The sequence below is a fragment of the Sander lucioperca genome, chromosome 14 (assembly GCF_008315115.2).
Source record: "Sander lucioperca isolate FBNREF2018 chromosome 14, SLUC_FBN_1.2, whole genome shotgun sequence".
In the NCBI taxonomy this organism is placed as follows: Eukaryota; Metazoa; Chordata; class Actinopteri; order Perciformes; family Percidae; genus Sander; species Sander lucioperca.
The window spans coordinates 601,138-624,946 of record NC_050186.1 but is presented as its reverse complement, the minus strand read 5'-3'; the positions used below and the strand labels follow the sequence as shown (position 1 = coordinate 624,946).

Below are 23,809 nucleotides of genomic sequence, written 5' to 3'. Positions count from 1 at the left end.
GCGTAGGCTGCGATAAAATCTCACGTCTGGTCTGAACTCGTGTACGCAAGTTTTCGAGTCAGTGTGGACTTGCGGTGCAGCATATAATCAGTTTAACAGGAGAAGGAGAAGTCATCAGTTGATCACTATATCAGCAATGGCAGATCTGGCTCTTTTAGAGGACCTCTATGCGCAGGTAACAGTGCACACGTATGCGCATGGGCCACGGTGGAACGCTCCATCGGATTGATTAAGGGCAGATGGCTCTTTCTTGCATCAGCGATATCACCCATACACGGCAGAAAAAGTCTGCAACATAGTTTTAGCCTGTGGGGTTCTGCACAACATCGAGCAGGAAAACAGGGTGCCATAAATGTAAGCCAGATGACCCGATGCCCAGAGAGCAGTGTCCAGCACAGCCCCAAGTGGGAGACGAAGGAGACAGGATATGATTCCTCACTTTTAAAAGGTATAGTGATATGTTTGGCAATGATATTCAATACAGGACACATGACGATGCACAACATTTTTATTTATTCTTCAGGTGTTCGTTTCTCTTTTGAAGTTATTTCGGCTTGTTTTTCCAGCCCCTCTGCTGTCAGGAGACAAGGTCGGGGTGGTGGTCCAGCACGGGGGGCGGAGAACATGCGCTCTCCCTCACAGCTGTTGCCTGGCTCTGACTCATGAAAAAAACACAAGAAAATAAAAGACACTGCATAAACTCCGCTACTGTGTGTTTATTTAAATATAGGTACACAATGTAGGCCTAAGATATTGCAATATAAGCCTGTATATTACTAGTAGGACTATAGCATACATATGTCAAGGATGTACATTAAATAAACTTCAGCTGGAGTCTGATTTACTTATGATTTACTACGGCAACACTGTTGACTGCATCAGTGATCTCTTTCCATTCCGCATTCTTTCTACAGCCTTTAATACCAGTTTTCAGGCTACCAAATAGTACACACGTTAGTGCAAATGAACCTGAGATATCAGGGTTTTAATCTCCACCTCTGAAAAGTGCTGCTTCTTAGCCGGATTATGTCTCGCCATGTCGTAAACTGTAGGGGCGAGGCCTCAAAACCGAGAATATATTGGGGCGTGATATTTAAATTATGATCGTTTCCAGCCGCTGCATTTATCAATGTACGACCATCCTTACGCTCTGATTGGTGTGATACGAACGTTTCACGAATCACACGTGAAGCCTGTCGTAAGATGATTTCTGCTCTCATATCTGCGCTGGTTTCTATGTTAGGTTGATAAATGAGGGCCACTGTTTCTAAATCAACTCAAACCTAGTTTGTTACTTCTCGGCTGACAAATACACAGATACTGATATGATGATGATGATGAGGATAATGATGATAATACTTTGTCAGAACAAGTCTGACATTATTCTTGTATCCCAGCAGCTTCATTTGCAACAACATCAAAGACAAAGATTTAAGACAAGAAACAAGGGTAGAATAACATTACATTACAGTCACAGAAGACAATATATTAAAGACCCAGGTGCAGCATAGGTGCAGAGATGAGCGGGGCCCAGCAAACTTCCATGGCTCGTTTCATTGCGCAGTGTTTCAGTAAAAAAAAAAAAAAAAGGGCGATGACCAATCCCAAAATAGCGGAAAACGGAAAGCATGTCAAGCTTTAATCATAAATACGCTGCCTCGTATTCGGATTTACGGCAACAGGCGATTCCGTGGCACCAAATCCATTGTGTGTTGTTTGTGGTGAAATACGCAATGAAGCAATGAAGCCGTCAAAACTTCAGAGGCACAGAGTTTTTCGAAAGAAAGAAACGTGAGTTGGATGCTCACCGACAAGTTTTGATATCTTCTATCTGTTCTTGTGGGCTACAAAGCAATCCCTGGGGTCTCACTGATATGGATGTCAGACGGTAAGTTGGTTTTCATTTATATTTGTAAAAGGGGGCCTTTTTAACTTCATTTTATCATATTCTGGAATTTGTGCATTGTTTTGGATGCATATGTGTTTTTTTGGTCTGGTCCGGTGTTTTTTGTTGTGGGTAAAGCTCGATCTCTAATTTTATACTTTTAGAAATGATTGGCTAAAATCACTGAGTTGCTATTGTAGTTCTGAAACTGTCTGTTGAAATTGGCTCTTAATATGTATATACAGTTAGCCTTTGTTGTCACCTGTTGGTGAGTGAAAACACTGAGTGGCTATTGAAGTGATTGTCTTTAGTGGTTCTGGAGAGATTTGACAGGTGACATGGGCTGGTATTTTCATTCAATTTGCCATTACTGTCACCTGCTGGTGAGTGCTGTGTGAGTTGCTATTGAAATAATTTGAGAAAAGGGAAACATTTTGTGAAATGGTCTGAAAGTTGAAATATATTATATTCATACAATTAGCCTTTGTTGCCACCTAGTTCATAATATGCAAATAAAACCACTTTAGATTAAGCACTGTGTAAAACATTAACAGCCTGTTTCAAAACGATGCATCTTAAAAATGAGGCATTAAAATCGTTAACTAGATCCAGCATGTGAACAGTAACATGACGGGTCAGCTTTCTCTTGTTGTTTTATGTTATAGTACACCTAGCTGCAACGCTCACACTGCAGCTCGCACTTGCGTTGCGTTACGATTTTCAGATGACACATTCCAGGACGCAATGATGCGTTACATCAATCTTGCGTAGCTCAAAGCCTCTGCATTCTTGTACTTGTGTGGACCATGTTTCTGCCCATAATCCACAGATCTCACAGCTCACAGTTTTTATAGACTTTTTCTTAAGTAGAAATTAGTTCCACTGAAAATACAGTACATGAGGCGAAGACAGATCCTAAATGGTCAAGCATGTGGTTTATATACTGCCTTTCTATCTTTTGTCCCTCAGTTGTTTACGTTTCCATGTGGTCTCATGTCTTTTTCTAACATCTGTTCTTCTATCTGTTGTCTCATCAGATGTTGGTTTTAAAGTTGGAAGAAATTCAGGAATGTCCCACTTTGTGCTGCAGATCCATTATGGAGATATCAGTGCTTTCAGAGGTGAGTCCTAATGGAAGTTAAAGACTAACATTGTTGAATAGAGCTTTATTTATGATATTTCATGAATACGTGTGCCAACGACAACATCAACAAGCATGACTACAGGGAAAATTCCGCGGATTGCTTGAACAAAAAAATTCTGTCTCACGCATGGTATTACCTAATTTCCCGTGTCACTTCTCGTGTGTTTTCGTGACAAAACATAGTTTGGAGACCAGACATACTCATCAGGGATTCCGCCTGATAAAAAAATTGTCGTGTGTGACCACCTTTCGCCGGTCAGTCATGTAGTGTGAAACTACAATGACTTTAAGCCTACCGATTACAAGACAGCAAGATGTGTAGTGTGTACAGTTCAGCAATCTGACGACTTAGAAAGTTGTGTAATGTGATCTAGGCATAACGCTAAACTAAGTGTGTTTTGTCAACTTTGATGGTATAGTGCTCATTTAGATGAAAAAAAAATGTTTACTTTGAATTTTAATTGTTTGTGGTTTGTTCTCCAGACCATCATAGAGATTGCTCAGGATTAACCTTAAGAATGACATCCAAACCGTAAGTATTTACTTAAAAGCATCAACTTTTCTGTTGATAAAAATGTGACCAAAACTCTACCGCCTTCTACGCTATAACTATGACTCTTTGTGCCCTCCTCAAAGGCAGCCATTCATTGCTGGTATATACCTGCTAATGTCTGTGGACACAGTTATCCTTCCAGGAAAAAAAGGTATGTTTAATGTATTTTTTCCTAGATGTACATTTGTGAAGCTCTAAGATATTTAATTAATCTAATAGGCTTGTCTGGAAAACATGGCCAAGCCATCATCTCTGCCAGATTTGTTTTTTTTCCAATGAGGCCTGGGGAAATTATAACTGTCAACAAAGGTTTGTTTGAAAGCTGCTGTACAATTTCTGATTATAATCAGCATTGCTTATCTTTAAAATGGCAAAATAGCAGCATCACACTTAATTTGTATCAAAATAGAGTGCATTACAACTGATAATATACCAATCAATCAATTAATTTGTCCTCCTAGCTTTGTTCTTTGCAGCACCTGTTGTAAATATTCTTTAGGCAGAGTAGAGCACCGCCTATTATATTGTTCACCCGAACGAACCACTCTTTTTTTTTTTGTGATTAACAATTTTTTTAAATTTTTTTTTTTTTACCAAAATAAAAAACAAACAACTCGCAACATGAACAAATCCCCCCCTCTCCCGTCATCACCACCCATAGTTGGAAAAGGAGTACACGTGTTAAACCTAAATTAAAAGCCCTGCGTCTGGGTAAAAATAAACTGTACATTATTAAAAGTTAAAATGTTTACTGGCTGTAAGAAATGACAATAACAAAGCGTTGGACAGGCCCTCGCTCCTCTGCGCGCGTCGGGGTTACTGGCGGACGCCGCTCCTTGCGACCGTGCATTAGCGCGGCACTCAGACACTACAAATCATCACCAATGAAAAGGGAACTCCCTGCTGAGTTCAATGATACCTCACAGTTCATTAGCTGTGAAAGGGGGCGTGGCCAAAGCATAGGGGTCGGGGCAAACCTTTACCAATAAAAAAGGAAGTCTCTGCTGAGTTCATTGATACCTCACATAAGACACTACATCAAACGGGTCATACATTATTAAAAAGGGGCGTGGCTACAGCATAGAGGGCAGGTCAAACCATCACCAATCAAAAAGAAACTCTCTGCTGAGTTCAATGATACCTCACACAAGACTACCTTAAATGGGTCACCAGTTATGAAAGGGTGCATGGCTTAATCATAGGGGAGGGCCAAACCATCACCAATGAAGAAGGAACTTTGCTGACTTCAATGATACCTCACACAAGACTCTACCTTAAATGGTTCAAAAGCCATAAGAGGGGGGCGTGGCCTAAGTACATGGGTGTGGTTAAAGTATAGGGGGTGGCTCAGTATCACATGTAGCATAAGTTTCATGTAAATCGGATGATGTTTGTCATATAAGGTGGATTTCCTGTTACCAGCGGGGGGCCATCCATCCATCCATCTTCGTCCGTTTATCCGGTCTCGGGTCGCGGGGGTAGCAGCTCCAGCAGGGGACCCCAAACTTCCCTTTCCCGAGCCACATTAACCAGCTCCGACTGGGGGATCCAAAGGCGTTCCCAGGCCAGGTTAGAGATATAATCCCTCCACCTAGTCCTGGGTCTTCCCCGAGGCCTCCTCCAAGCTGGACGTGCCTGGAACACCTCCCTAGGGAGTTTTGCCTCCTACCATCTGGAAGGAGGTATACCTTCCGAAAACGTGCCCGGTCTAACAGATACTTGAGATCATTTGTACCATCAGCTGTTGGGTTTCTCAATAAACTATAGATCATCTGCCATCCCTGCCCATTTCACAGCATATATTTATCATCTTTTATGTTTTTATCTATTTACTATTTTAGGTTTTATGTGCTTTTTCTGTGCTAATGTTTATGTGTTGGCTACATGTTGTGAACCAAATTGCCCCTTGGGGACATTAAAGACATTTCAACTTCAACTTCAATGTACACTAAAGTTACAACAACTTCTTCGTTTATCAAAATGGCCGCCACACCCACACCGTTTGACGAAAAGTTTTTCAGACCAAATTTGAAGTCCATCGGATGAACTCTCTAGGAGGAGTTCGTTAAAGTATAGCACCTTGACATTTAGGTCTACTTCCTGTTGCCACTAAGGGGCGCTATGACTTTGAGCCAATATCGGCCTGTAGATGTCGTCAGAGTTGGACTGTTATGAATCCTGAAACGTTTCGAGCCAGTTGGACAATGTACACTTAAGTTACACCCACTTCCTGTTTCGATGGCGAAACGTACAAAATGGCCGCCCCGCCACGGCCATGCCCTATGATGAAAAGTTTTTCTTTTAATAATTTTTCATCTTCAATGTCTTAAGATGGCACAGACCAAATTTGAAGTTGATCGGATGAAATCTCTAGGAGGAGTTCGTTAAAGTACGACATGTGGAAATGGCCAAAATCGCACTAATTTCGAGCTTTCAATTCAAAATGGCGGACTTCCTGTGGGGTTTAGGGTATAGCTCCAATAGGCTTTTTTGTACGTCTTGACATGCTACATATGTGTACCAAGTTCTGTTAGTCTACGTTAAATGTACTGCAGGGGCTCAATTTTTTAAATATTGTAGGGGGCGCTAGCGAGCCATTTTTGTACGCCTATTCCCAAAACCCTTAAAATATCAAATTTTTCACCAGGCCTGATGCGTGTGCAAAGTTTTGTGAGTTTTCGTGCATTCTAACCCCCTCAAAAATGCGATGTCTTGTGCTTTCGTGCTCGGGCCCTAATAACAGCTCTAGCACCAATTGGTGCTATCCGCCCAAACTCTCTGAGTCCCCATGATCCACAACAAATGTTGCTGTTGGAGTGCATAAAAGGACAGGTGGGGCAGAAATGGGGCTGTATAGTGATTATAGATTGGGCCTGCCTTGACGTCACTCAATTTTTCTTTGTTAGTTACAAATGCAGACATCGCCTGTGATTACACTTCATATCCCATCTACCCGTTTGCCTTCAGGACTCACACACACCACCTTGGTGAGTCATACCAGAGAATTTAGCAGTTCATTTCAGCGTAACTTTATCAGTAGCAGTGGTAACCTGGATGAGTGTTGTTGTCACAGGTAAAGTGGTCAGTGGCTACAGGATCCGAGACGGGAAGTGGAGCCTGATTGGGAGACAATCCCCTCAGCTACCACAGGTAAGTTATCACATCAGAAGGCAATTAAAAACTGACATGTTTGGGGTATCTCAGTAGCTGAATGATTAAAGGCGCATGCATACCATATAATCTAAACGTCTACAGGGTCGAGTCTGACCAGTTCTGTGTCATACCCGGCTCTCTTTTTGTTTCCTGTCTGCTTCTTTGCTATCAATAAAAAGGGAAAATGCAACAAAAAAACAATTTTAACCATTAAAATGTTCTGTTTTATATAATACCACACTGCTTGCTGTTGCCTGGATTGTCCCATACAGAAACCCAGTCCAATTAAATTTTACTTATCGTGTCAAATCATAACATTTATTTAGTTATTTCGGGACAATTGACAGATAGAGTATGTCTAGGTAGGTAGATCAGTCTCCTGACAGCTCTTGTAGATCTAAGTTTAAAAGACAAGAGTAGCACAACACAGTATAAACAGTTGCACTATTTAGTCATTGTAGCTAAACCTCTTACATATTTGTGATGACATTCATGTGATTTACAAATATGACTCCAAATCAGAGTAATGGTATATGTAATTGTTTAAAAGCTTGTCCAATTTGTTCCCAGTTCTTTAAGGAGTTAATAATTACTAGGTTAGATGTATATTCTTACCAATATATCTGAATTCAACCCAAAATATATTGATTACAACAGTTTTTCAAGTAGAGTGCCGTTTGCTCTGCTCGGCAGTGAATGTGTTTTCTCTCCAGGCATTCTATCCTGCTAATAAGGAGGTGAATGTGAAGTATGGTGACACCATTGCAGCCAGATGTTTGTTTACTGGGGAGGGCAGAACCTCCAAAACGTATATCGGGTAAGTTCTACACACACATTGTAGCCTACCTATATCTCAAAAGTACCTTTTAAGTGTCCATGGTTTCTTTGAGGTTCTATTCAGACTTTGAATAATATCTTGTTTGCTCCCTTTGAACTGTGTTTGTATTGGAATATAACTTACAGGTATTTAGCATAGACAGGCACTGTGGCTTTCTTCCAGTCTTGGCACACCTTGTGCTTCTTTACAATTGCTGTCTGATTGCTTATGCAGTGTTACATTTTTATAACTATTGAAAACACTGTCTACACTTTGGGGGGGGAGCTTTATAACCAGGAACCAAGGGTTGCATCACATTGCCAAATTGTCCCAAATGTAAATCTCATGAAGGTACTGTAACAGGGAAGATGCACAGGTGTCAGTACAGCAATTAAATGTGTATTTCTCAATTTAAACATACAAAGTTAAACGAACCTAAAAAGAAATACATGAACAGAAAATGTGCAATACTGTTTTTTTAAATAACTTAATATTTTACATAAGTAAATTACAAAGAGCAATCTTTTCAAAATAGACATTTTTGACCATGTAAATGAGTTAACAGTAAACACAAAGCTTCTTAAAGGTCCCATGGTATGAAAAATTCACTTTATGAGCTTTTTCAACATTAATATGAGTTCCCCTAGCCTGCCTATGGTCCCCAAGTGGCTAGAAATGGCGATCGATGTAAACTGAGCCCTGGATATCCTGCTCCACCTTTTGAGAAAATGAAAGCTCAGATGGGCGAGTTACAACGTGGAGCACAGCACAAATTTTTGTTTACTTAAATTGCAAAAAAATGTTTTGGTTATGTAATCACACAGAGTGAAATTGCGATTAGATTAATCGTGCAGCACTACTAGCAAGGAAAGCCATGATGGTGAAGTGGGTCAGTGATGACTCTTATCTCAGAGGTTGTCACTCTTGGAAATCTTGGACACTACATCAATAAAAGTACTCATATTTTTCTGCAAGTGGACGAGACCCCTGGAACTTTTGGGGGTGGACTATAATCTGGACTTGAATAGATAGTTGAATAGATAAATAATATGTTGGACAATTGCCACATATCTGAACTGGCTGAATGACCAAGGGGTTGACTCGTCTACTCTACTTATTGCTGTCACCAGATGAGATGATGAAATAAGATCCAGTAAGGCCTCCATGAGTTTTAAGACTTATCAGATAGGTGTGCAAGATATTTCGACTCAATATCGTAATCGCGATATCACGTTACGCAATATTATATCGAAAGTGTCGCAGCTCCCGTCTCTCAAAAAAGTGCCTCGGAACACACCGAAGTGACGGCGACTTGAGCGTACATTCTGTGCGTGCGCGAGACGTAATACATCTCCATGACAGCATGCGGCGCTAATCTGTGTTGTCGCCCAAAAAATGAAAACCGGAAATGACATCTCTTTAGACCTAGGAAACACAGAGCACGCTGTTGTCAGTCATTGTTTTCATCAGAGAGTGTTGATGGTAGTCAAGAAGGATCATGTTGTCATTACTCGCTGAACGGAAGAAAATACGATGGCTAGTAATAAGAAGATACTGGCGTTGTCAGCTCTCGGGCTTCTTCTTGTGGAAGAAGCACTGATTCGCTAGTCAAGGGCTAGCACTCCACCGATCAGATTGGTCATTGAGTCCGGCTTCCCACTGGCCGATTCAACAAGTCAAATCGGCCAAAATGGATGCCGCGGCTCCTCCAACTGACGACGGCACGGAACACACCGAACAGACTCGCATCACCGACCTCGCCAGACTGTCCGACGGCTGATAATCAGGTTGGTGTGTCAGAGCATTTAGTTGTGTTCGATTTAGAGCCCGCTTGAAACGCTATAATGATCATCATTTCATTGGCCAGTTACCGTGCCACTTGCACATGTTAGTACACGTCAGCGCACGGGTCCACTACGTGACAAACTGTAGCGTACCACGTGTGTGCATATTTCGACAGAGTGATAGTGTAAGTGAAGAAATAGATAGAGACAACTAAACGGAACGAATCAGAAAAGCAAAAGAAAAGTTGTGTCCTATTTTATACTGTACAACCAGTAAAACATGTCCTGTTCTGTAGACATGGTCGTTATTTATGTATTCATGTTGTACCAGTCCAATATGACTGTCAGGTGAAATAAACCTTGTGTTGTAAGAAAACTTATTTATTATGAATCTATTTTGATGCGTTTTCTCATAACTTTTTTTTTATGATACATTTTTTTTGTTTAGGGCCCGAGCACAAAAGTGCAAAGGAACCTATTGTTTTTCATAAGATGATTATTATTATTATTATTATTAGGGCCCGAGCACGAAAGTGCAAGGCCCCAACGGTGCCTTGCACTGAAAGTGCGAAGGAACCTATTGTTTTTCATAAGATTATTAGGGCCTGAGCACGAAAGTGCAAGGCCCCAACGTTACCTTGCACTGAAAGTGCAAGGGAACCTATTGTTTTTCATAAGATTATTAGGGCCCGAGCACAGCAGGGCTGTAGAACCCTATTGTTTTTCTAAAGATTTTTATTTTTATTATTCTTCTCCGCCTAAAACTCCGACTACAGCCTAAACCGTACATGGTGGGGGGTTGGCATTTTCAGGAATGGTCCCAAACTCCGCAAGGACCTCAGGCGCAAAAATAGACCTACTTCCACCACTAGGTGGCGCTATAGCAGAAAAAACGTGTTTGGCCCTATAACTCCCACACCGTACACCTCACATTTAAAAACCATATATCCACGTGTTCCCTGGATCCAACTGAATCACGTGATATAGGCCACGCCCATTTCCGCCTAGACTTTTATGCGTGAAAAATCGCGATTTATCAAAAACCTACTTTTTCGAACTCCTCCTAGACCGTAGCATCTCCAGACCGACCTGACAAAAAGTTAATAAAAAGAATTTTTATAGCATAAAAATTACGCATATTACGCACGAACAAATTTGTGTAGCTAACGATTAAAACACCAACTTTGCCATATCTCAGCCAAAATAAAGGCTATCAACGCCAACCTTTAGATTCTTGTTTGCCATGACCCTCTGGAGGTGCCCCACGCGATTTACGAAGATTGGTCACTAGGGGGCGCTACAAGTACAAAAAGTTTATATCTCATGAACGGCTGATCCGATTTTTACAAAATTTGATGGGCACCATCTAGGGACACTCCTGAGGCCATGTCTAGAGTCGGGTACTGAGGGGTCAAAGTGGGCGTGGCCAATGGGACCCAAGTCTAGATTCACCACTTACACTAATGTGAACAACTTTAAATTTACAGGGTAGATAGACAATGGGTCATGGACCACACCTACCAAAAATTACACATTTGGACCACTAGGTGGCGCTATAATGGTTTTTTGCCTTTAACTCCCACATTACACATCGCACATTAGAAAACCATACATCCACGTGTTCGTTGAATGAAGCTGAATCACATGATATAGGCCACGCCCATTTTTGCTTAAAATCTTTTTCGTCCTAGGCCGTGCGACGGATCAGCTCGAAACCTGGTAGGGAGCATCTCCAGATGGACCTGACCAAAAGTTACTCAAGGAATTTTGCTACGTTAAAGTATGCGCATTTGACGACCAAACAAATTTTCATAGCTACCACACACGTATCATATCATATCTTGGCCAAATTAAATGGTATCAGCAAGGCACTTCAGGTCATTGTTCAACATGCCACTCTGATGCTCTGTACCAAATTTGGCGAAGATCGGCCTTTAGGGGGCGCTATAAGCAACGTTTATTTGTTTTGGCCAATAACTCAATGCATTTAAATGGGAAATTTGCATATGCAATATCTCTGCCACGGTAAAAGCAATCACCACGAAACCTATGGTGCTTGTTCGGCATGCGGCTCTGAGGCTCAGTTCCAAATTTGGTGAAAATCGGCCATTAGGGGGCGCTATAATCAACATATACATGTTTTGGCCCTTTTACTCAATTTTAATGGGATATTTGCAATGGAAATGTACCACAGACCTTGCAGCTCACACTTCTCAATATTTACTGACGTTTGCCTCTTACTGTTAGGTTTTGGTTTTTACTTTTGCTTGCTCCTTTGGTTTTTTTTACAATAAAACAAACTTCTTAACCCACCTGACAAAGTTTCTACAACCTTCACAGTGGACAAATTCAACTCTTTTCTCTCACTTTTTCAATCCAAAATCAACACCATTCGTAGGCGGCGATACCGTGCAATTAAACATTGCAGTTGGTGCTAAGTGAAGCGCCTGTCATAGCGTGATTGGTTATGTCGGTGTCATTGATGCTTAATTTCCCACGAAGCACCCACGGAGGAAAACATAAATCGGCGCCTATGACGCCATTTGCAACAACTTGACCACCTCCCCTGCTCCTTCAACCACCACACCTGCCTCCCTGCTCCACCCTCTCGGTCACTCTCTCATTTCTCTCCGCTGTCTCCCGCGGTCAGGGGGGTTAAGAAGTTTGTTTGTTGTAGAGCATTCTTAAAGGTACACGCTTGGAGGTGAACTGTTGACCGCTACGTTTGCAACGGCGCCTCTCGATATTTAGCGACGTTTGCCTCCCCGCCGCCCGGCTTCGGGTTACGCTTTCGCGCGCTCCCCCGGGCGTCGGGGGCGACTGGCGTGGGTGGCTTGGGCCCCGTCATAACTGCTTGCAGTTCTAGTTATTATTCTTTTCCCGGCAAATGAATTGGCTTTTTGAGGGGCTTAACATATTCAAAAACTCACCAAATTTGGCGGTCGCATCAAGTCTGGTGAAAATTTACGTATTTTAAGGGTTTCGGGAATAGGCGCGCAAAAATGGCTCGCTAGCGCCCCCTACAAAGTTAAAAAAATTGAGCCCCTGCAGTGCGTTTAACGTAGACTCACGAAACTCACTCAAAAATCATGTCAAGATGTACAAAAAACGTCATTGAAGCCATACCCTAAGCCCGACAGGAAGTCCGCCATTTTGATTTAAAAGTTCGAAATTAGTGCGATTTTGGCCATTTCCACATGTCGTACTTTAACGAACTCCTCCTAGAGATTTCATCCAATCAACTTCAAATTCGGTCTGTGCCATCTTAAGACATTAAAGATGAAAAGTTGTTAAAAGAAAAACTTTTCGTCATAGGGCATGGCCGTGGCGGGGCGGCCATTTTGTGCGTTTCGCCGCCGAAACAGGAAGTGGGTGTAACTCGAGTGTACATTGTCCGATTGGCTCGAAACTTTTCAGGATTCATAAGAGTCCAACCCTGAGGACAAATAAAGGCCGATATTTACTTAAAGTCATAGCGCCCCCTAGTGGCAACAGGAAGTAGGCCTAAAAGTCAAGGTGCTATACTTTAACGAACTCCTCCTAGAGATTTCATCCGATGTACTTCAAACTTGGTCTCTATCATCCCAACACCTTAAAGATGAAAAGTTATTCAAAGAAAAACTTTTCGTCTGATGGTGTGGGTGTGGCGTGGCGGCCATTTTGAGTGTTGAGCGATGAACAAATAAATTGTTGTAACTTGAGTGTACGTTGTAGTATCTGCCCGAAAATTCTCACGATTGACAAGGGTCCAGGCCTGAGGACACCTACAGGCCATATTTGACTTTTGGTCATGCTGGCAACAGGAAATGCGCCTTATATGACAAACATCATCCGATTTACATGAAACTTAGAATGTGTGGTCTGCGTGTGACAATGAGCCGGCCCCTATAATATAACCCACTTACTCAGGCCACGCCCCCTTTCATAACATTTGTACCGTTTAAGGTAGAGTTTTGTGTGAGGTGTCATTGAACTCAGCAGAGAGTTGCTTCTTCATTGGTGATGGTTTGGCCCGCCCCCTATGCTTAAGCCACGCCCCCTTTCATGAATGCTGATCCATCTAAGGTAGAGTCTTGTGTGAGGTGTCATTGAACTCAGCAGAGAGTTCCTTCTTCATTGGTGATCGTTTGGCCCGCCCCCTATGCTTAAGCCACGCCCCCTTTCATAATATTTGAACCGTTTAAGGTAGGGTCTTGTGTAAGGTGTCATTGAACTCAGCAGAGAGTTGCTTCTTCATTGGTGATGGTTTGGCCCGCCCCCTATGCTTAAGCCACGCCCCTTTCATAACATTTGAACGATTTAAGGTTGACCATTGTGTGAGGTATCAGTGAACTCAGCAGAGAGTTCCTTCTTCATTGGTGATGTTTTGGTTAAGCCACGCCCCCTTTCATAACATTTGAACCGATTAAGGTAGACCCTTGTGTGAGGTATCATTGAACTCAGCAGAGACTTCCTTTTTAATTGGTGATGGGTTGACCCGGCCCCTATAATTTAGCCACGCCCCTTTTTATAACATTTGAACGATTTAAGGTTGACCATTGTGTGAGGTATCAATGAACTCAGCAGAGAGTTCCTTCTTCATTGGTGATGGTTTGGCCCGCCCCTCTTTGCTTAGCCACGCCCCCTTTCATACATGATGACCCGTTTATGGTAGTCTTATGTGAGGTATCAATGAACTCAGCAGAGACTTCCTTTTTTATTGGTAAAGGTTTGCCCTGACCCCCATGCTTTAGCCACGCCCCCTTTAACAGCTAATAAACTGTATGACGTAGCATCTTGTGTGAGGTATCATTGAACTCAGCATGGAGTTCCCTTTTCATTGGTGACGATTTGCGGTGTCTGAGTGCCGTGCAAATGCACGGTCGCAAGGAGCGGCGACCGCTGGTAACCCCGACACGCGCAGTCCATCGCTGCTTGCAGCTTTAATTATTATTATTATTATTATTATTATTATTATTTTTACCAATTCCTCGTCGCATTTTTGAGGGGGTTAGCATGCACACGTCACAACTGATGAAAATTGCAAAGTTCTGTAGTGATTGGGCTCGGGCGTTGCCAGGGGGCTCCATAGCGCCCCCTAACGTGCGCCTTAAATTGGACAAAAGTAATAAGTTAATATACCAACTTTTGAGGGAACATAGGTCTCATCTTCAAGTCCATGGTGCTATTTTTAGAAAAAATTACAAAATTCTATAATTTCCGAAATATTGATCTTCGTGTAAAAATCTTCATTTTACGAACACTTGTTTGAGGACTTTAGGATGCACGAAAACTCTCAAGATTTTGCAGCCATGTGCACAATAGTAAACTCTTTCATCTGAATTCACATTTAGGCTTGGGAGTGGTATGGTTGCTCTATAGCGCCCCCTAATTGGTTTTAGCACTTGGGCACATTTTTGACGGCCTCAATATATACGAAAACTCACAAAAATTGGCGCCCACATAAACACCTGGGAGCTTTGCGAGACTGTACAGCGATTCGGCCCAAACCTGTAAGTTGGCTCCATAGCGCTCCCTAATGCCTGGAAGGCCTTAACTTGGACATAGTTGCTCCGATCTTCACCAGATTTAATACCCATATTGCTCTAATCATTGCGGACATCTTTCCCATTTACCTTCATTAGCTCCGCCCAACCGGAAGGTGGCCATTTTTAATTATGCATTTTTCATGTGTTTTACATTCTTTCGAACTCGTCCTAGGTCGTGATTTCAATCTTCTTGAGTCTTTGCAGGTAGTATCTGTTGACCATCATGACGAAAAGTTATCCAGAGAATTTTGATAGTTGAAAAAATTTGCAAGTTACAGCAACTTCCTATCTAAACAGGAAGTTGCGTTATCTTGGCAACAATTATTCCAATTGCCCCGAAACTTGACAACGTTGTTCGTCATGGCCGGTGATTTCAATCTTCTTGAGTCTTTGCAGGTAGTATCTGTTGACCATCATGACGAAAAGTTATCCAGAGAATTTTGATAGTTGAAAAAATGTGCAAGTTACAGCAACTTCCTATCTAAACAGGAAGTTGCGTTATCTTGGCAACAATTATTCCAATTGCCCCGAAACTTGACAACGTTGTTCGTCATGGCCGGTTTAGCATCTATGCCAAACCTGGCGTCAATCGGCCATTAGATGGTGCTGTTTTGTTTTTAATTAATCAGCAAAATATTATATATATATAGATATATGGGAAACCTACTCTGTCTAACTACTCCTGGGGCGTGAGTCCGATCGGCACAAAAACTGGCACATAGATTCGGAGGACCCTCATGACAAAAAGGTATCAAAAGATTTTTAATAGCTAAAACAATGCGCAAGTTACAGAGGATCAACTTCCTGTAGGGGGCTGTCGAAACAGGAAGTTGCATATCTTACCAAGATTTATTCCGATTGACACCAAACGTGACAGTTGTTCCGCATAGGGGCTTGAGCTTCCATGCCAAATTTAGAGTGAATCGGCCATTAGATGGCGCTTTTAGATTTTTTTTTATTAGTTAGCCACATTGCAATATATGGGAAACATACTTTGTCTAACTCCTCCTGGGCCGTGAGTCCAATCTGCACGAAAACTTGGATATAGACTCGGTGGAGCCTCCTGACTAAAATTTATTATTTTTATTGAGGAACAACTTCCTGTAAGAGGCTGTTAAAACATGAATGGTTGTATCTTGGCAAAAGTTATTCCGATTTACATGAAACTTAGAATGTGTGGTCTACATGTGATGTTGCGTCTGCCAGTACCCCCGACTGCAAGAAGGCGAGGGCCCGTTCATCGCTGCTTGCAGCTTTAATTTTCTTTTTTTTTTTAACATACAGAACAGCAACACAAATTGAACAAGAACAAAAACCCTTTCCCACCCCTCACCCTCTGCGGTCTCGAGGAAAACAAACGTTTTCCAATAACTTTTATAATTTTACATATATTTAAAAATATCTAAATTAATATATCGCAATATTCATAATCGATATCGCAATATCACATGTCAATATCGTGCAACCCTATTATCAGAAACCAACACCCTGCACAGAGGTCTATAATAGTATAGATAAGATTTTACAACTCAGTTATCATGTGTACTTTCATGATTGTACTTTCTAATTGACCGCATTAAAACTCGATATGAAGTATTTTCTCCGTTATCCTTGCACGCTGTGTGTTATTGTTGATGTCAAACAGTGGTGTTTCAGCTGCTACAAAGAAGCTGAAGCTGCCTTCATGTCCCCTCGACTTCTCCTGGATAACGATTATCGATACCTAGTGAAATGAGGCTGCAGCTAATAGCTTGTAGCACACAAGACAAATTTACAGTATGCAGGGTTTCCCGCAGAAAATTTGTTAGTTAAGGTGGTAGGGTGGGGTTTGCCGTCAGACCGTTTGTGCGACTACAGATTACAGACTAATAATAATATATAATTAATAAATTATATCTATGTGGCTATCTGCCACATGGCGAGCAAATGTTTGTACCAAAATAGTTCTGTTTTTCAGTCTTCATTTTGGTGAAGGTGAAGCTACTTTCTTCTGTTGCTCTGCTGTCTGCATGTTGGAGCTTCGCGGGGGACGGGCTGACACACGCACACACACACAAACACTGGCGCACACACCAGACGCCAGCCACCACGTCACTTCTGTTTACTGATAGCTATCATTTACGTCAGGCTAATTAATTATTTGGCTGCGATTTTTGGCAGCCAGCCTTCCAAAAGATAGAACAATGAAATGAAATGTTAACCGATCATTAACCATTGACCGACAAGCAAGAAACGGAGTCTCAGTTCACCTGTCCGGGAGGCTCTGACACATTTTCCGCACTCTGTGTCCGCGGACAGCTGTAGGCTTGTACCGGTTAATGTTCTGTGCATTGTCGGACACATGCAGCCACTTTCCTGAAACCGCTTGCGAGACTGACAAGTCCACAGCAGCTCGTGGCGTTTATGTCCGAGCCTGTCTCCACCGCCTTCACCTGCAGGTTGTCAAAGGTGTGGTTTGGAATGAAAGGGAGAAAACAGGACAGAGTAACACAGCAGATATCGCTTCTTTTTTTTGACGACGGAGTTAAGGCGGCAGGTGTGTGTTGCTAAAGGCTCTGACACACCAACCCGACGGCTGACCTTCGGCAGAAATGGCAGTTGGACTGACTGCCTCTCCGAGTTAGTCAAAAAAGTGCCTTGGAACACACCGAAGCGACGCCAACTTGAGCGTACATTCTGCGCGTGCGCGAGACATAATACGTCTCCATAACAGAAAATATTCACATTTAACAAGCTGGAATCAAAGAATTTTTACTTTTGTCTTAAAAAAATTACTCAAACCAACTAATCAATTATCAAAATAGTTGGCGATTAATTTAAAAGTTGACAACTAATCGATTAATTGTTGCAGCTCTAATTGTCGCCCAAAAAATGAAAACCAGCAGCTGATTGGACGAACGCGTCACGTGGGTCTGGCTTCTTCCCGACCATAATGGTGGCTCGTTCGGAATACGATCTCATATTTTACGAAAATAGTTCACCGAAATGTGTTTCTGAAAACATTTTAAGCGAGAAATAAGCCATGCATTTGCTGAATCTGTCTTCATTTCAGATCGACAAAGGTCAGTTTAAAAGATTTGTCAGATTTTGAGAGGCGTTAGTCACGCAGAAAACAACCCAGGGAGGGCGAGAGTCCGGGGGAGGCATAAAGTCACTGGGGCACAAGGAACAGAGAACACTGGGGCACAGGGAACAGAGAGTCACTGGGGCACAGGGAACAGAGAATCACTGGGGCACAGGGAACAGAGAGTCACTGGGGCACAGGTGGAGAGCATAGAGGGCACTCGGGGGAAACAGAGGGCCGGTGAGGCCTGGGGGAAACAGAGGGCCGGTGAGGCCTGGGGGAAACAGGGGGCCGGTGAGGCCTGGGGGAAACAGAGGGGCCACTCGGGGAAGCAGAGGCGACGAAGGCAGAAACCTTCTGGCCACCGGCGACGAAGGCAGAATCCTTCAGGCGGCCGTACTGGACGTCGAGTGCACTCAGGAGGTCGAGTGCTCTTGGGCGGCCAGGCAGGTCGGCCAAGGCGGAGCCCCCTGGGAGGCTGCGCAGGAGAAGGGGCAGCCGAACAGGGGCCAGGCGACGGGTCAACTGGGCTGGGGCCAGGCGACGGGTCAACTGGGCTGGGGCCAGGCGGCGGGTCAGCTGCGCTGGAGTCGGGTGGCCAGGCAGCTGGGCTAGAGTCAGGCAACGGGTCAGCTGGGCTGGAGTCAGGTGGCCAGGCAACTGGGGCAGAGGTTGACTGTGGTGCCGACAGGACACGAGGGGCAGGAGTGGGTCTGACCGCCGACAGGACCCGAGGGGCAGGAGACGGCCTGGCCGACACAGGCAAAGTCTCTGGGGGGCAGGACAAAGGCAAAGTCTTTGGGGCAGTCTCAAGGGTATTCTCAAGGGCGGTCTCAGGGGCAGTCCCAGGGGCGCCGGAGACCGGCAAAGTCTCAGGGGCGGTCTCAGGGGCGCTGGAGACCGGCAAAGTCCCAGGGGCGGTCTCAGGGGCGGTCTCAGGGGCGAAGTCCAGCAAAGTCACTGGGGGAGTCTCCCAGTGACAGTGGGGCTGCTAGCCAGCCGGGGTTCAGTGGGGCTGCTAGCCAGCCAGGGATCCGGGATACCGGATAACCTGGGGACACTAGGGAACTCGGGGACAGTAAAAAACTCGGGAACGCTAGGAAACTCGGGAACTCTAGGAAACTCGGAAACGCTAGGAAGCTCGGAAACTCTAGGAAGCTCGGGGACACTGGAAAATTCGGGGACAATAGAAAGCTCGGGAAAGCTGGGCAATGCTGGGACACTGGGCAGCTCGGGGACACTGGAGAGCCTGGGGATGCTAGGGACACTAGGGAGCTCGGGGACAATAGGGGGCTCGGGAACTCTAGGGAGGCTGCTAGCCAGCCAGGGCTCAGGAAGGCTGCCAGCTAGCCCGGATTCAGGGAGGCTGCTAGCTAGCGGGGAATCTGGGAGGCTGCTAGCCAGCGGGGGATCAGGAAGGCTGCTAGCTAGCCTGGATTCAGGAGAGCTGCTAGCCAGCCGGGGATCAGGAGAGCTGCTAGCCAGCCGGGGATCAGGAGAGCTGCTAGCCAGCCGGGGATCAGTGGGGCTGCTAGCCAGCTGGGGTTCAGTGGGGCTGCTAGCCAGCCAGGCATCCGGGATACCGGATAACCTGGGGACACTAGGGAACTCGGGGACAGTAAAAAACTCAGGAACTCTAGGAAACTCGGAAACGCTAGGAAGCTCGGAAACTCTAGGAAGCTCGGGGACACTGGAAAATTCGGGGACAATAGAAAGCTCGGGGAAGCTGGGCAGTGCTGGGACACTGGGCAGCTCGGGGACACTGGAGAGCCTGGGGATGCTAGGGACACTAGGGAGCTCGGGGACTCTAGGGAGGCTGCTAGCCAGCCGGGGCTCAGGAAGGCTGTCAGCTAGCCCGGATTCAGGGGGGCTGCTAGTCAGCCCGGGGTCAGGAGAGCTGCATGTCAGCTCAGGGTCAGGAGAGCTGCACGTCAGCCCAGGGTCAGGAGAGCTGCACGTCAGCCCAGGGTCAGGAGAGCTGCACGTCAGCCCGGGAACAGAAGGGTTGCACGTCAGCTCGGGAACAGAAGGGTCGACAGACCCGGAACATGGGAGGCTAAATTCCCGCTCCACTTCCACTTCGAGCCAACATAAACTGCCAGGCAGTGGTCGGATCCATTTTGTACAGGGAGCAAAAAAATCTGACATGTACTTCACCTCTGACTCCATGGGGTGGAGAAGGGGCTTGAACCCTGCTGGGCCCATGTCTGGTCAGATTGTTCTGTTGTGGGGAGCGAGGAATAGTGGACCCAAATGCAGGGAGAGGCAGGCAGGCAGGCAGAGGGTTAGAACACGAGGATTTATTCAAACAAAAAACGGCAGTACAGCGACTGGAAAACACTAAGAAAAAATACAAAAAGAAGCACAAGGCTGAAACAAACTGGCAGAGAAAAAACTAGCAAAACGAGGAATACAAACTCACAGGGTAAAGACATAAACGGGCACAAGCTGACGGCACGAGGACACAAAACAATCTGACACCAGACAAAGGAAACACAGGGGCTAAATAAACTAGGTAACGAGAAGACGCAAGACAGGTGACACCAGGGCTGGGGAACAGGTGGAGCACATCAGACAATCACACAGGCGGGAAAACAAGGGAAGTAAATTGGACGAGACAAGACAGAAAACCAGACTACCAAAATAAAACAGGAAACAGGAACAACCGACAAAAACATGAAATCAACTAAACACAGAAACTTGACACAACACAACAGAGAACAGAGAACACAGGAATTAACCAAAAAATACACAATACACAGAACACAGTCAGGACCGGGTAAACACAATAAACAAGGGGATGACTAAACAGAAGTATACCGAATAAATATACAAACACAGGAAACATACAGAAATGATAATACAGGCAACCGAAATATACAAAACCAGGCAACAGAAATGTCCAAACCATAACATAACACTCCTCTTGTGTTTTAATTGTTGTTAGATACAACAAGTAGATATTCTCAGTTGTCACTGTTTGTTTACATCCTGCTTTCTTAAAGCTGACTGCGTCACTTCCTCTTATTCTTTGGTATGCAGCCATAGACTGTAAAAAGTAGAGCCTGCTAGCGTATGGATGCTGCTTGTAAAGTAGTCTACTTTTTATTTTTATTTTTTATTAAAAAAAAAATTTGGAGCTATGCTTTTCTTTTCTTTTTTCTTATTAATACAGACTGAGTCTTGAGTTCAATATATGGTCTTTACCAACACAGTTTGGTTTACTCATGGAAATGCTCTGGAATACGGTGCTGGGGGTGCTGGGTTGTTTTCTGTTTTGTGTTTGTTTATTTATTTTATTTTTTTGTTGTTTGTGTTGTGTATGTGTGTCTGTTCTGCTAAAACTTGTGAATTATGGAATCTTTACAACCCTGTATTGCATCAGTGTATCCAACCACTTTCATATTTATGTTTGATAAGTGACAGTAGGCCTACCACTGGTTATTTTTGCACCTAAAATGGATGATGTTAAAGGATTAAAAATCACTCATTTAAAAGTGCACTATGAGTTCCTGCATGGTTTCAGCGCGATTTCATTTTTGTCTCAAATCGTAGGCATCTCTCCTTGATCCGCTAGCTGCCTGCCCCCTGAATACACTGTGAAAAAGCCCGGTCTCGGGAGACAACACAGGGGTCATAAACGTCAAACAAACACTAGGGCCACAGGCTGTGCACCAAAATACAACAAACCACGTTCCAGCCAATCACTGACAAGATGGTTGGGTTACCCCCACCCCCTCCCCCCAACCATCTTGTCATTAATCGCGCTGAAACCATACAGGACCTCATAGTGCAGCTTTAAACATTAGGAGTCTTGTGCCAAAAATGAATTTTCTTCGTGCATGGGTTGTTTTTACATAAACCTAACATTATTACACTGTCTGAATCATGGCTTAACAGTAACATCTCAGATAACGAAATAAACCTCACAATTATGTCTTATAGATCTGATAGGTGCTCCAGGGGTGGAGGTGTGGCGATATATGTTTCCTCTGATCTCGTTTCTGAGTTAATCACACCCACAATTGAGCCTCTACATTTTGAATGTGTTTTTGTTAAGGTAATCTTTCATGCAAATAAATGTTTAACTATTGATAGCATTTATAGGCCACCCTCTTCACCTGTAGAGTCCTTTAATTGCCTTACTGCTACTTTATCTTTTTTTTTAATACTTTATTGCAATGTTCTTTCACCTCCTTCCAGACAATCGTTAACACTTCTGAGTCCATTGCACATTTCCTTTTTATTCATGTACAAAGAAATTAATATCTAATAAACAGTAACTGCAAAAGTTAAAAATAAATAAAGAAAAAAGAGGGGGGTAGGGTAGGATAGTGGGTATTGCGGAGTACCTTATTACAAGTCTTGTGCTAAATGGAGATATTTTTAGTTTACAGATTTTTTCTTTGGGGTAGATATTATTCCATTTGTATGTGTGCTCTATGATTGTAAAGGTTAATTTTTCCATGTCTAAAGTTTGCTCTATTGTTGACAGCCATGAATTTAATTTTGGTGGATTTGGTGGATTTTGACTGTTGCTCTGTATCGTTTAATTCTATATATTCACACTATCTTTTGAATTTTTTCTACAAATTTCTTATCCTGTAGAAGTGAATTGTTTAATCTCCAAACGGTTTTACTCATACTAGTTTTTAATGGTATTTTGCCAATAGTACAGCTTTTAACCGATGTTACATCGTTTTTTTTGTTTTACTTTTTATTTGTCAACTTTTTCACATTGTACATCTAAAGTCCTACGGGAGAGGACTTTAGATGATTTAGGAAAAGAGAAAAAAATAAATAAATAAATAAATAAATAAGTAGTGCGATGTTGAACAATAATCTCTCATGCTGATGGCATTTGATTTGGCCGAGATGTAAAGTTCATGTTTGGTAGCTAGCTAGGAAAATTTGCTTTAACTTATCAAAATTCTTTTGTTATCTTTTGGTCAGGTCCATCTGGAGATGCTACGCACAAGGTTTCGTGCAGATCGGTCGCACGGCCTAGGAGGAGTTTGAAAAAGTTGGTTTTGCACATTGCGCGATATTGCGAAAAATTTGGGCGTGGCCTATATTATCAGATTCAGCTCGATTCAAGGAACACGTGGATGTAAGGCTTTCTAATGTGCGATGTGTAATGTGGGAGTTATAGGCAAAAACACGTTTGACGTCATTATAGCGCCACCTAGTGGTCCATATATGCACTTTTTGTTATGTGAGGTCCATGAACCATTGTACATCTACACTGTAAATTTGAAGTTGCTCACTTTAGTGGTGGTGAATCAAAAGGTGGGTCCCATAGGCCACGCCCACTTTGACGAAACTGTAGGCGTGACCTCAGGAGTGGCCCTAGATGGTATCCTCAAAATTTCGTAAAAATCGGATGAGCCGTTCATGAGATATAAACTTTTTGTACTTATAGCGCCCCCTAGTGGCCAAGTTTAGCTTTTTGCTTCGGGGGAATAAAAAGGCGAATCAAATTTTTTCAGCAAAAGTCTCTCTAGACCAAGGAGTTGATTGTGGATGATTGTATTGTCCAGACATTCAGCCACATGTCCTCGGTAATTTCAATGTCCAGCTCTTTCCCAGCATTGCTTCACATAGTCTGTGGAGTCCTTTTTCAGTGATATGATGCCATAATACAGCTTGCTTATTAGTCCTTTGGTACCTCCAGAATTATAGGCATCAGCAAATAATTGAATAACAGTAGGTAACTCTCTTGGATTAGATCCTTTGACCTTTTTACGAAAAAAAAGTTGTATATACCTGAAAATGTCCTACTTACTCAACATATAAGTCTGGCAAAGATAGTCAAAACTTACAAGCTCCCAGTTTTTAACTATCTTGCATAAACAAGTGATACCAGAATACCCCCATTGTC

At 43.3% G+C, this 23,809-nt stretch overlaps 1 protein-coding gene across 4 annotated transcripts in view; it reads left to right on the top strand.

Moving 5' to 3' along the window:
- The window catches only part of pam (peptidylglycine alpha-amidating monooxygenase), a 109,976-nt gene that overhangs the window by 21,628 nt on the left and 64,539 nt on the right, over positions 1 to 23,809 (top strand). For all 4 annotated transcript variants that reach the window (XM_035991296.1, XM_031287260.2, XM_031287255.2 and 1 more), the window contains 6 exons: positions 2,923 to 3,006; positions 3,513 to 3,561; positions 3,666 to 3,733; positions 6,489 to 6,569; positions 6,656 to 6,732; positions 7,449 to 7,552. In XM_035991296.1, coding sequence (XP_035847189.1) covers positions 2,923 to 3,006; positions 3,513 to 3,561; positions 3,666 to 3,733; positions 6,489 to 6,569; positions 6,656 to 6,732; positions 7,449 to 7,552 — 463 coding nt within the window. The remainder of the gene's footprint in view (positions 1 to 2,922; positions 3,007 to 3,512; positions 3,562 to 3,665; positions 3,734 to 6,488; positions 6,570 to 6,655; positions 6,733 to 7,448; positions 7,553 to 23,809) is intronic.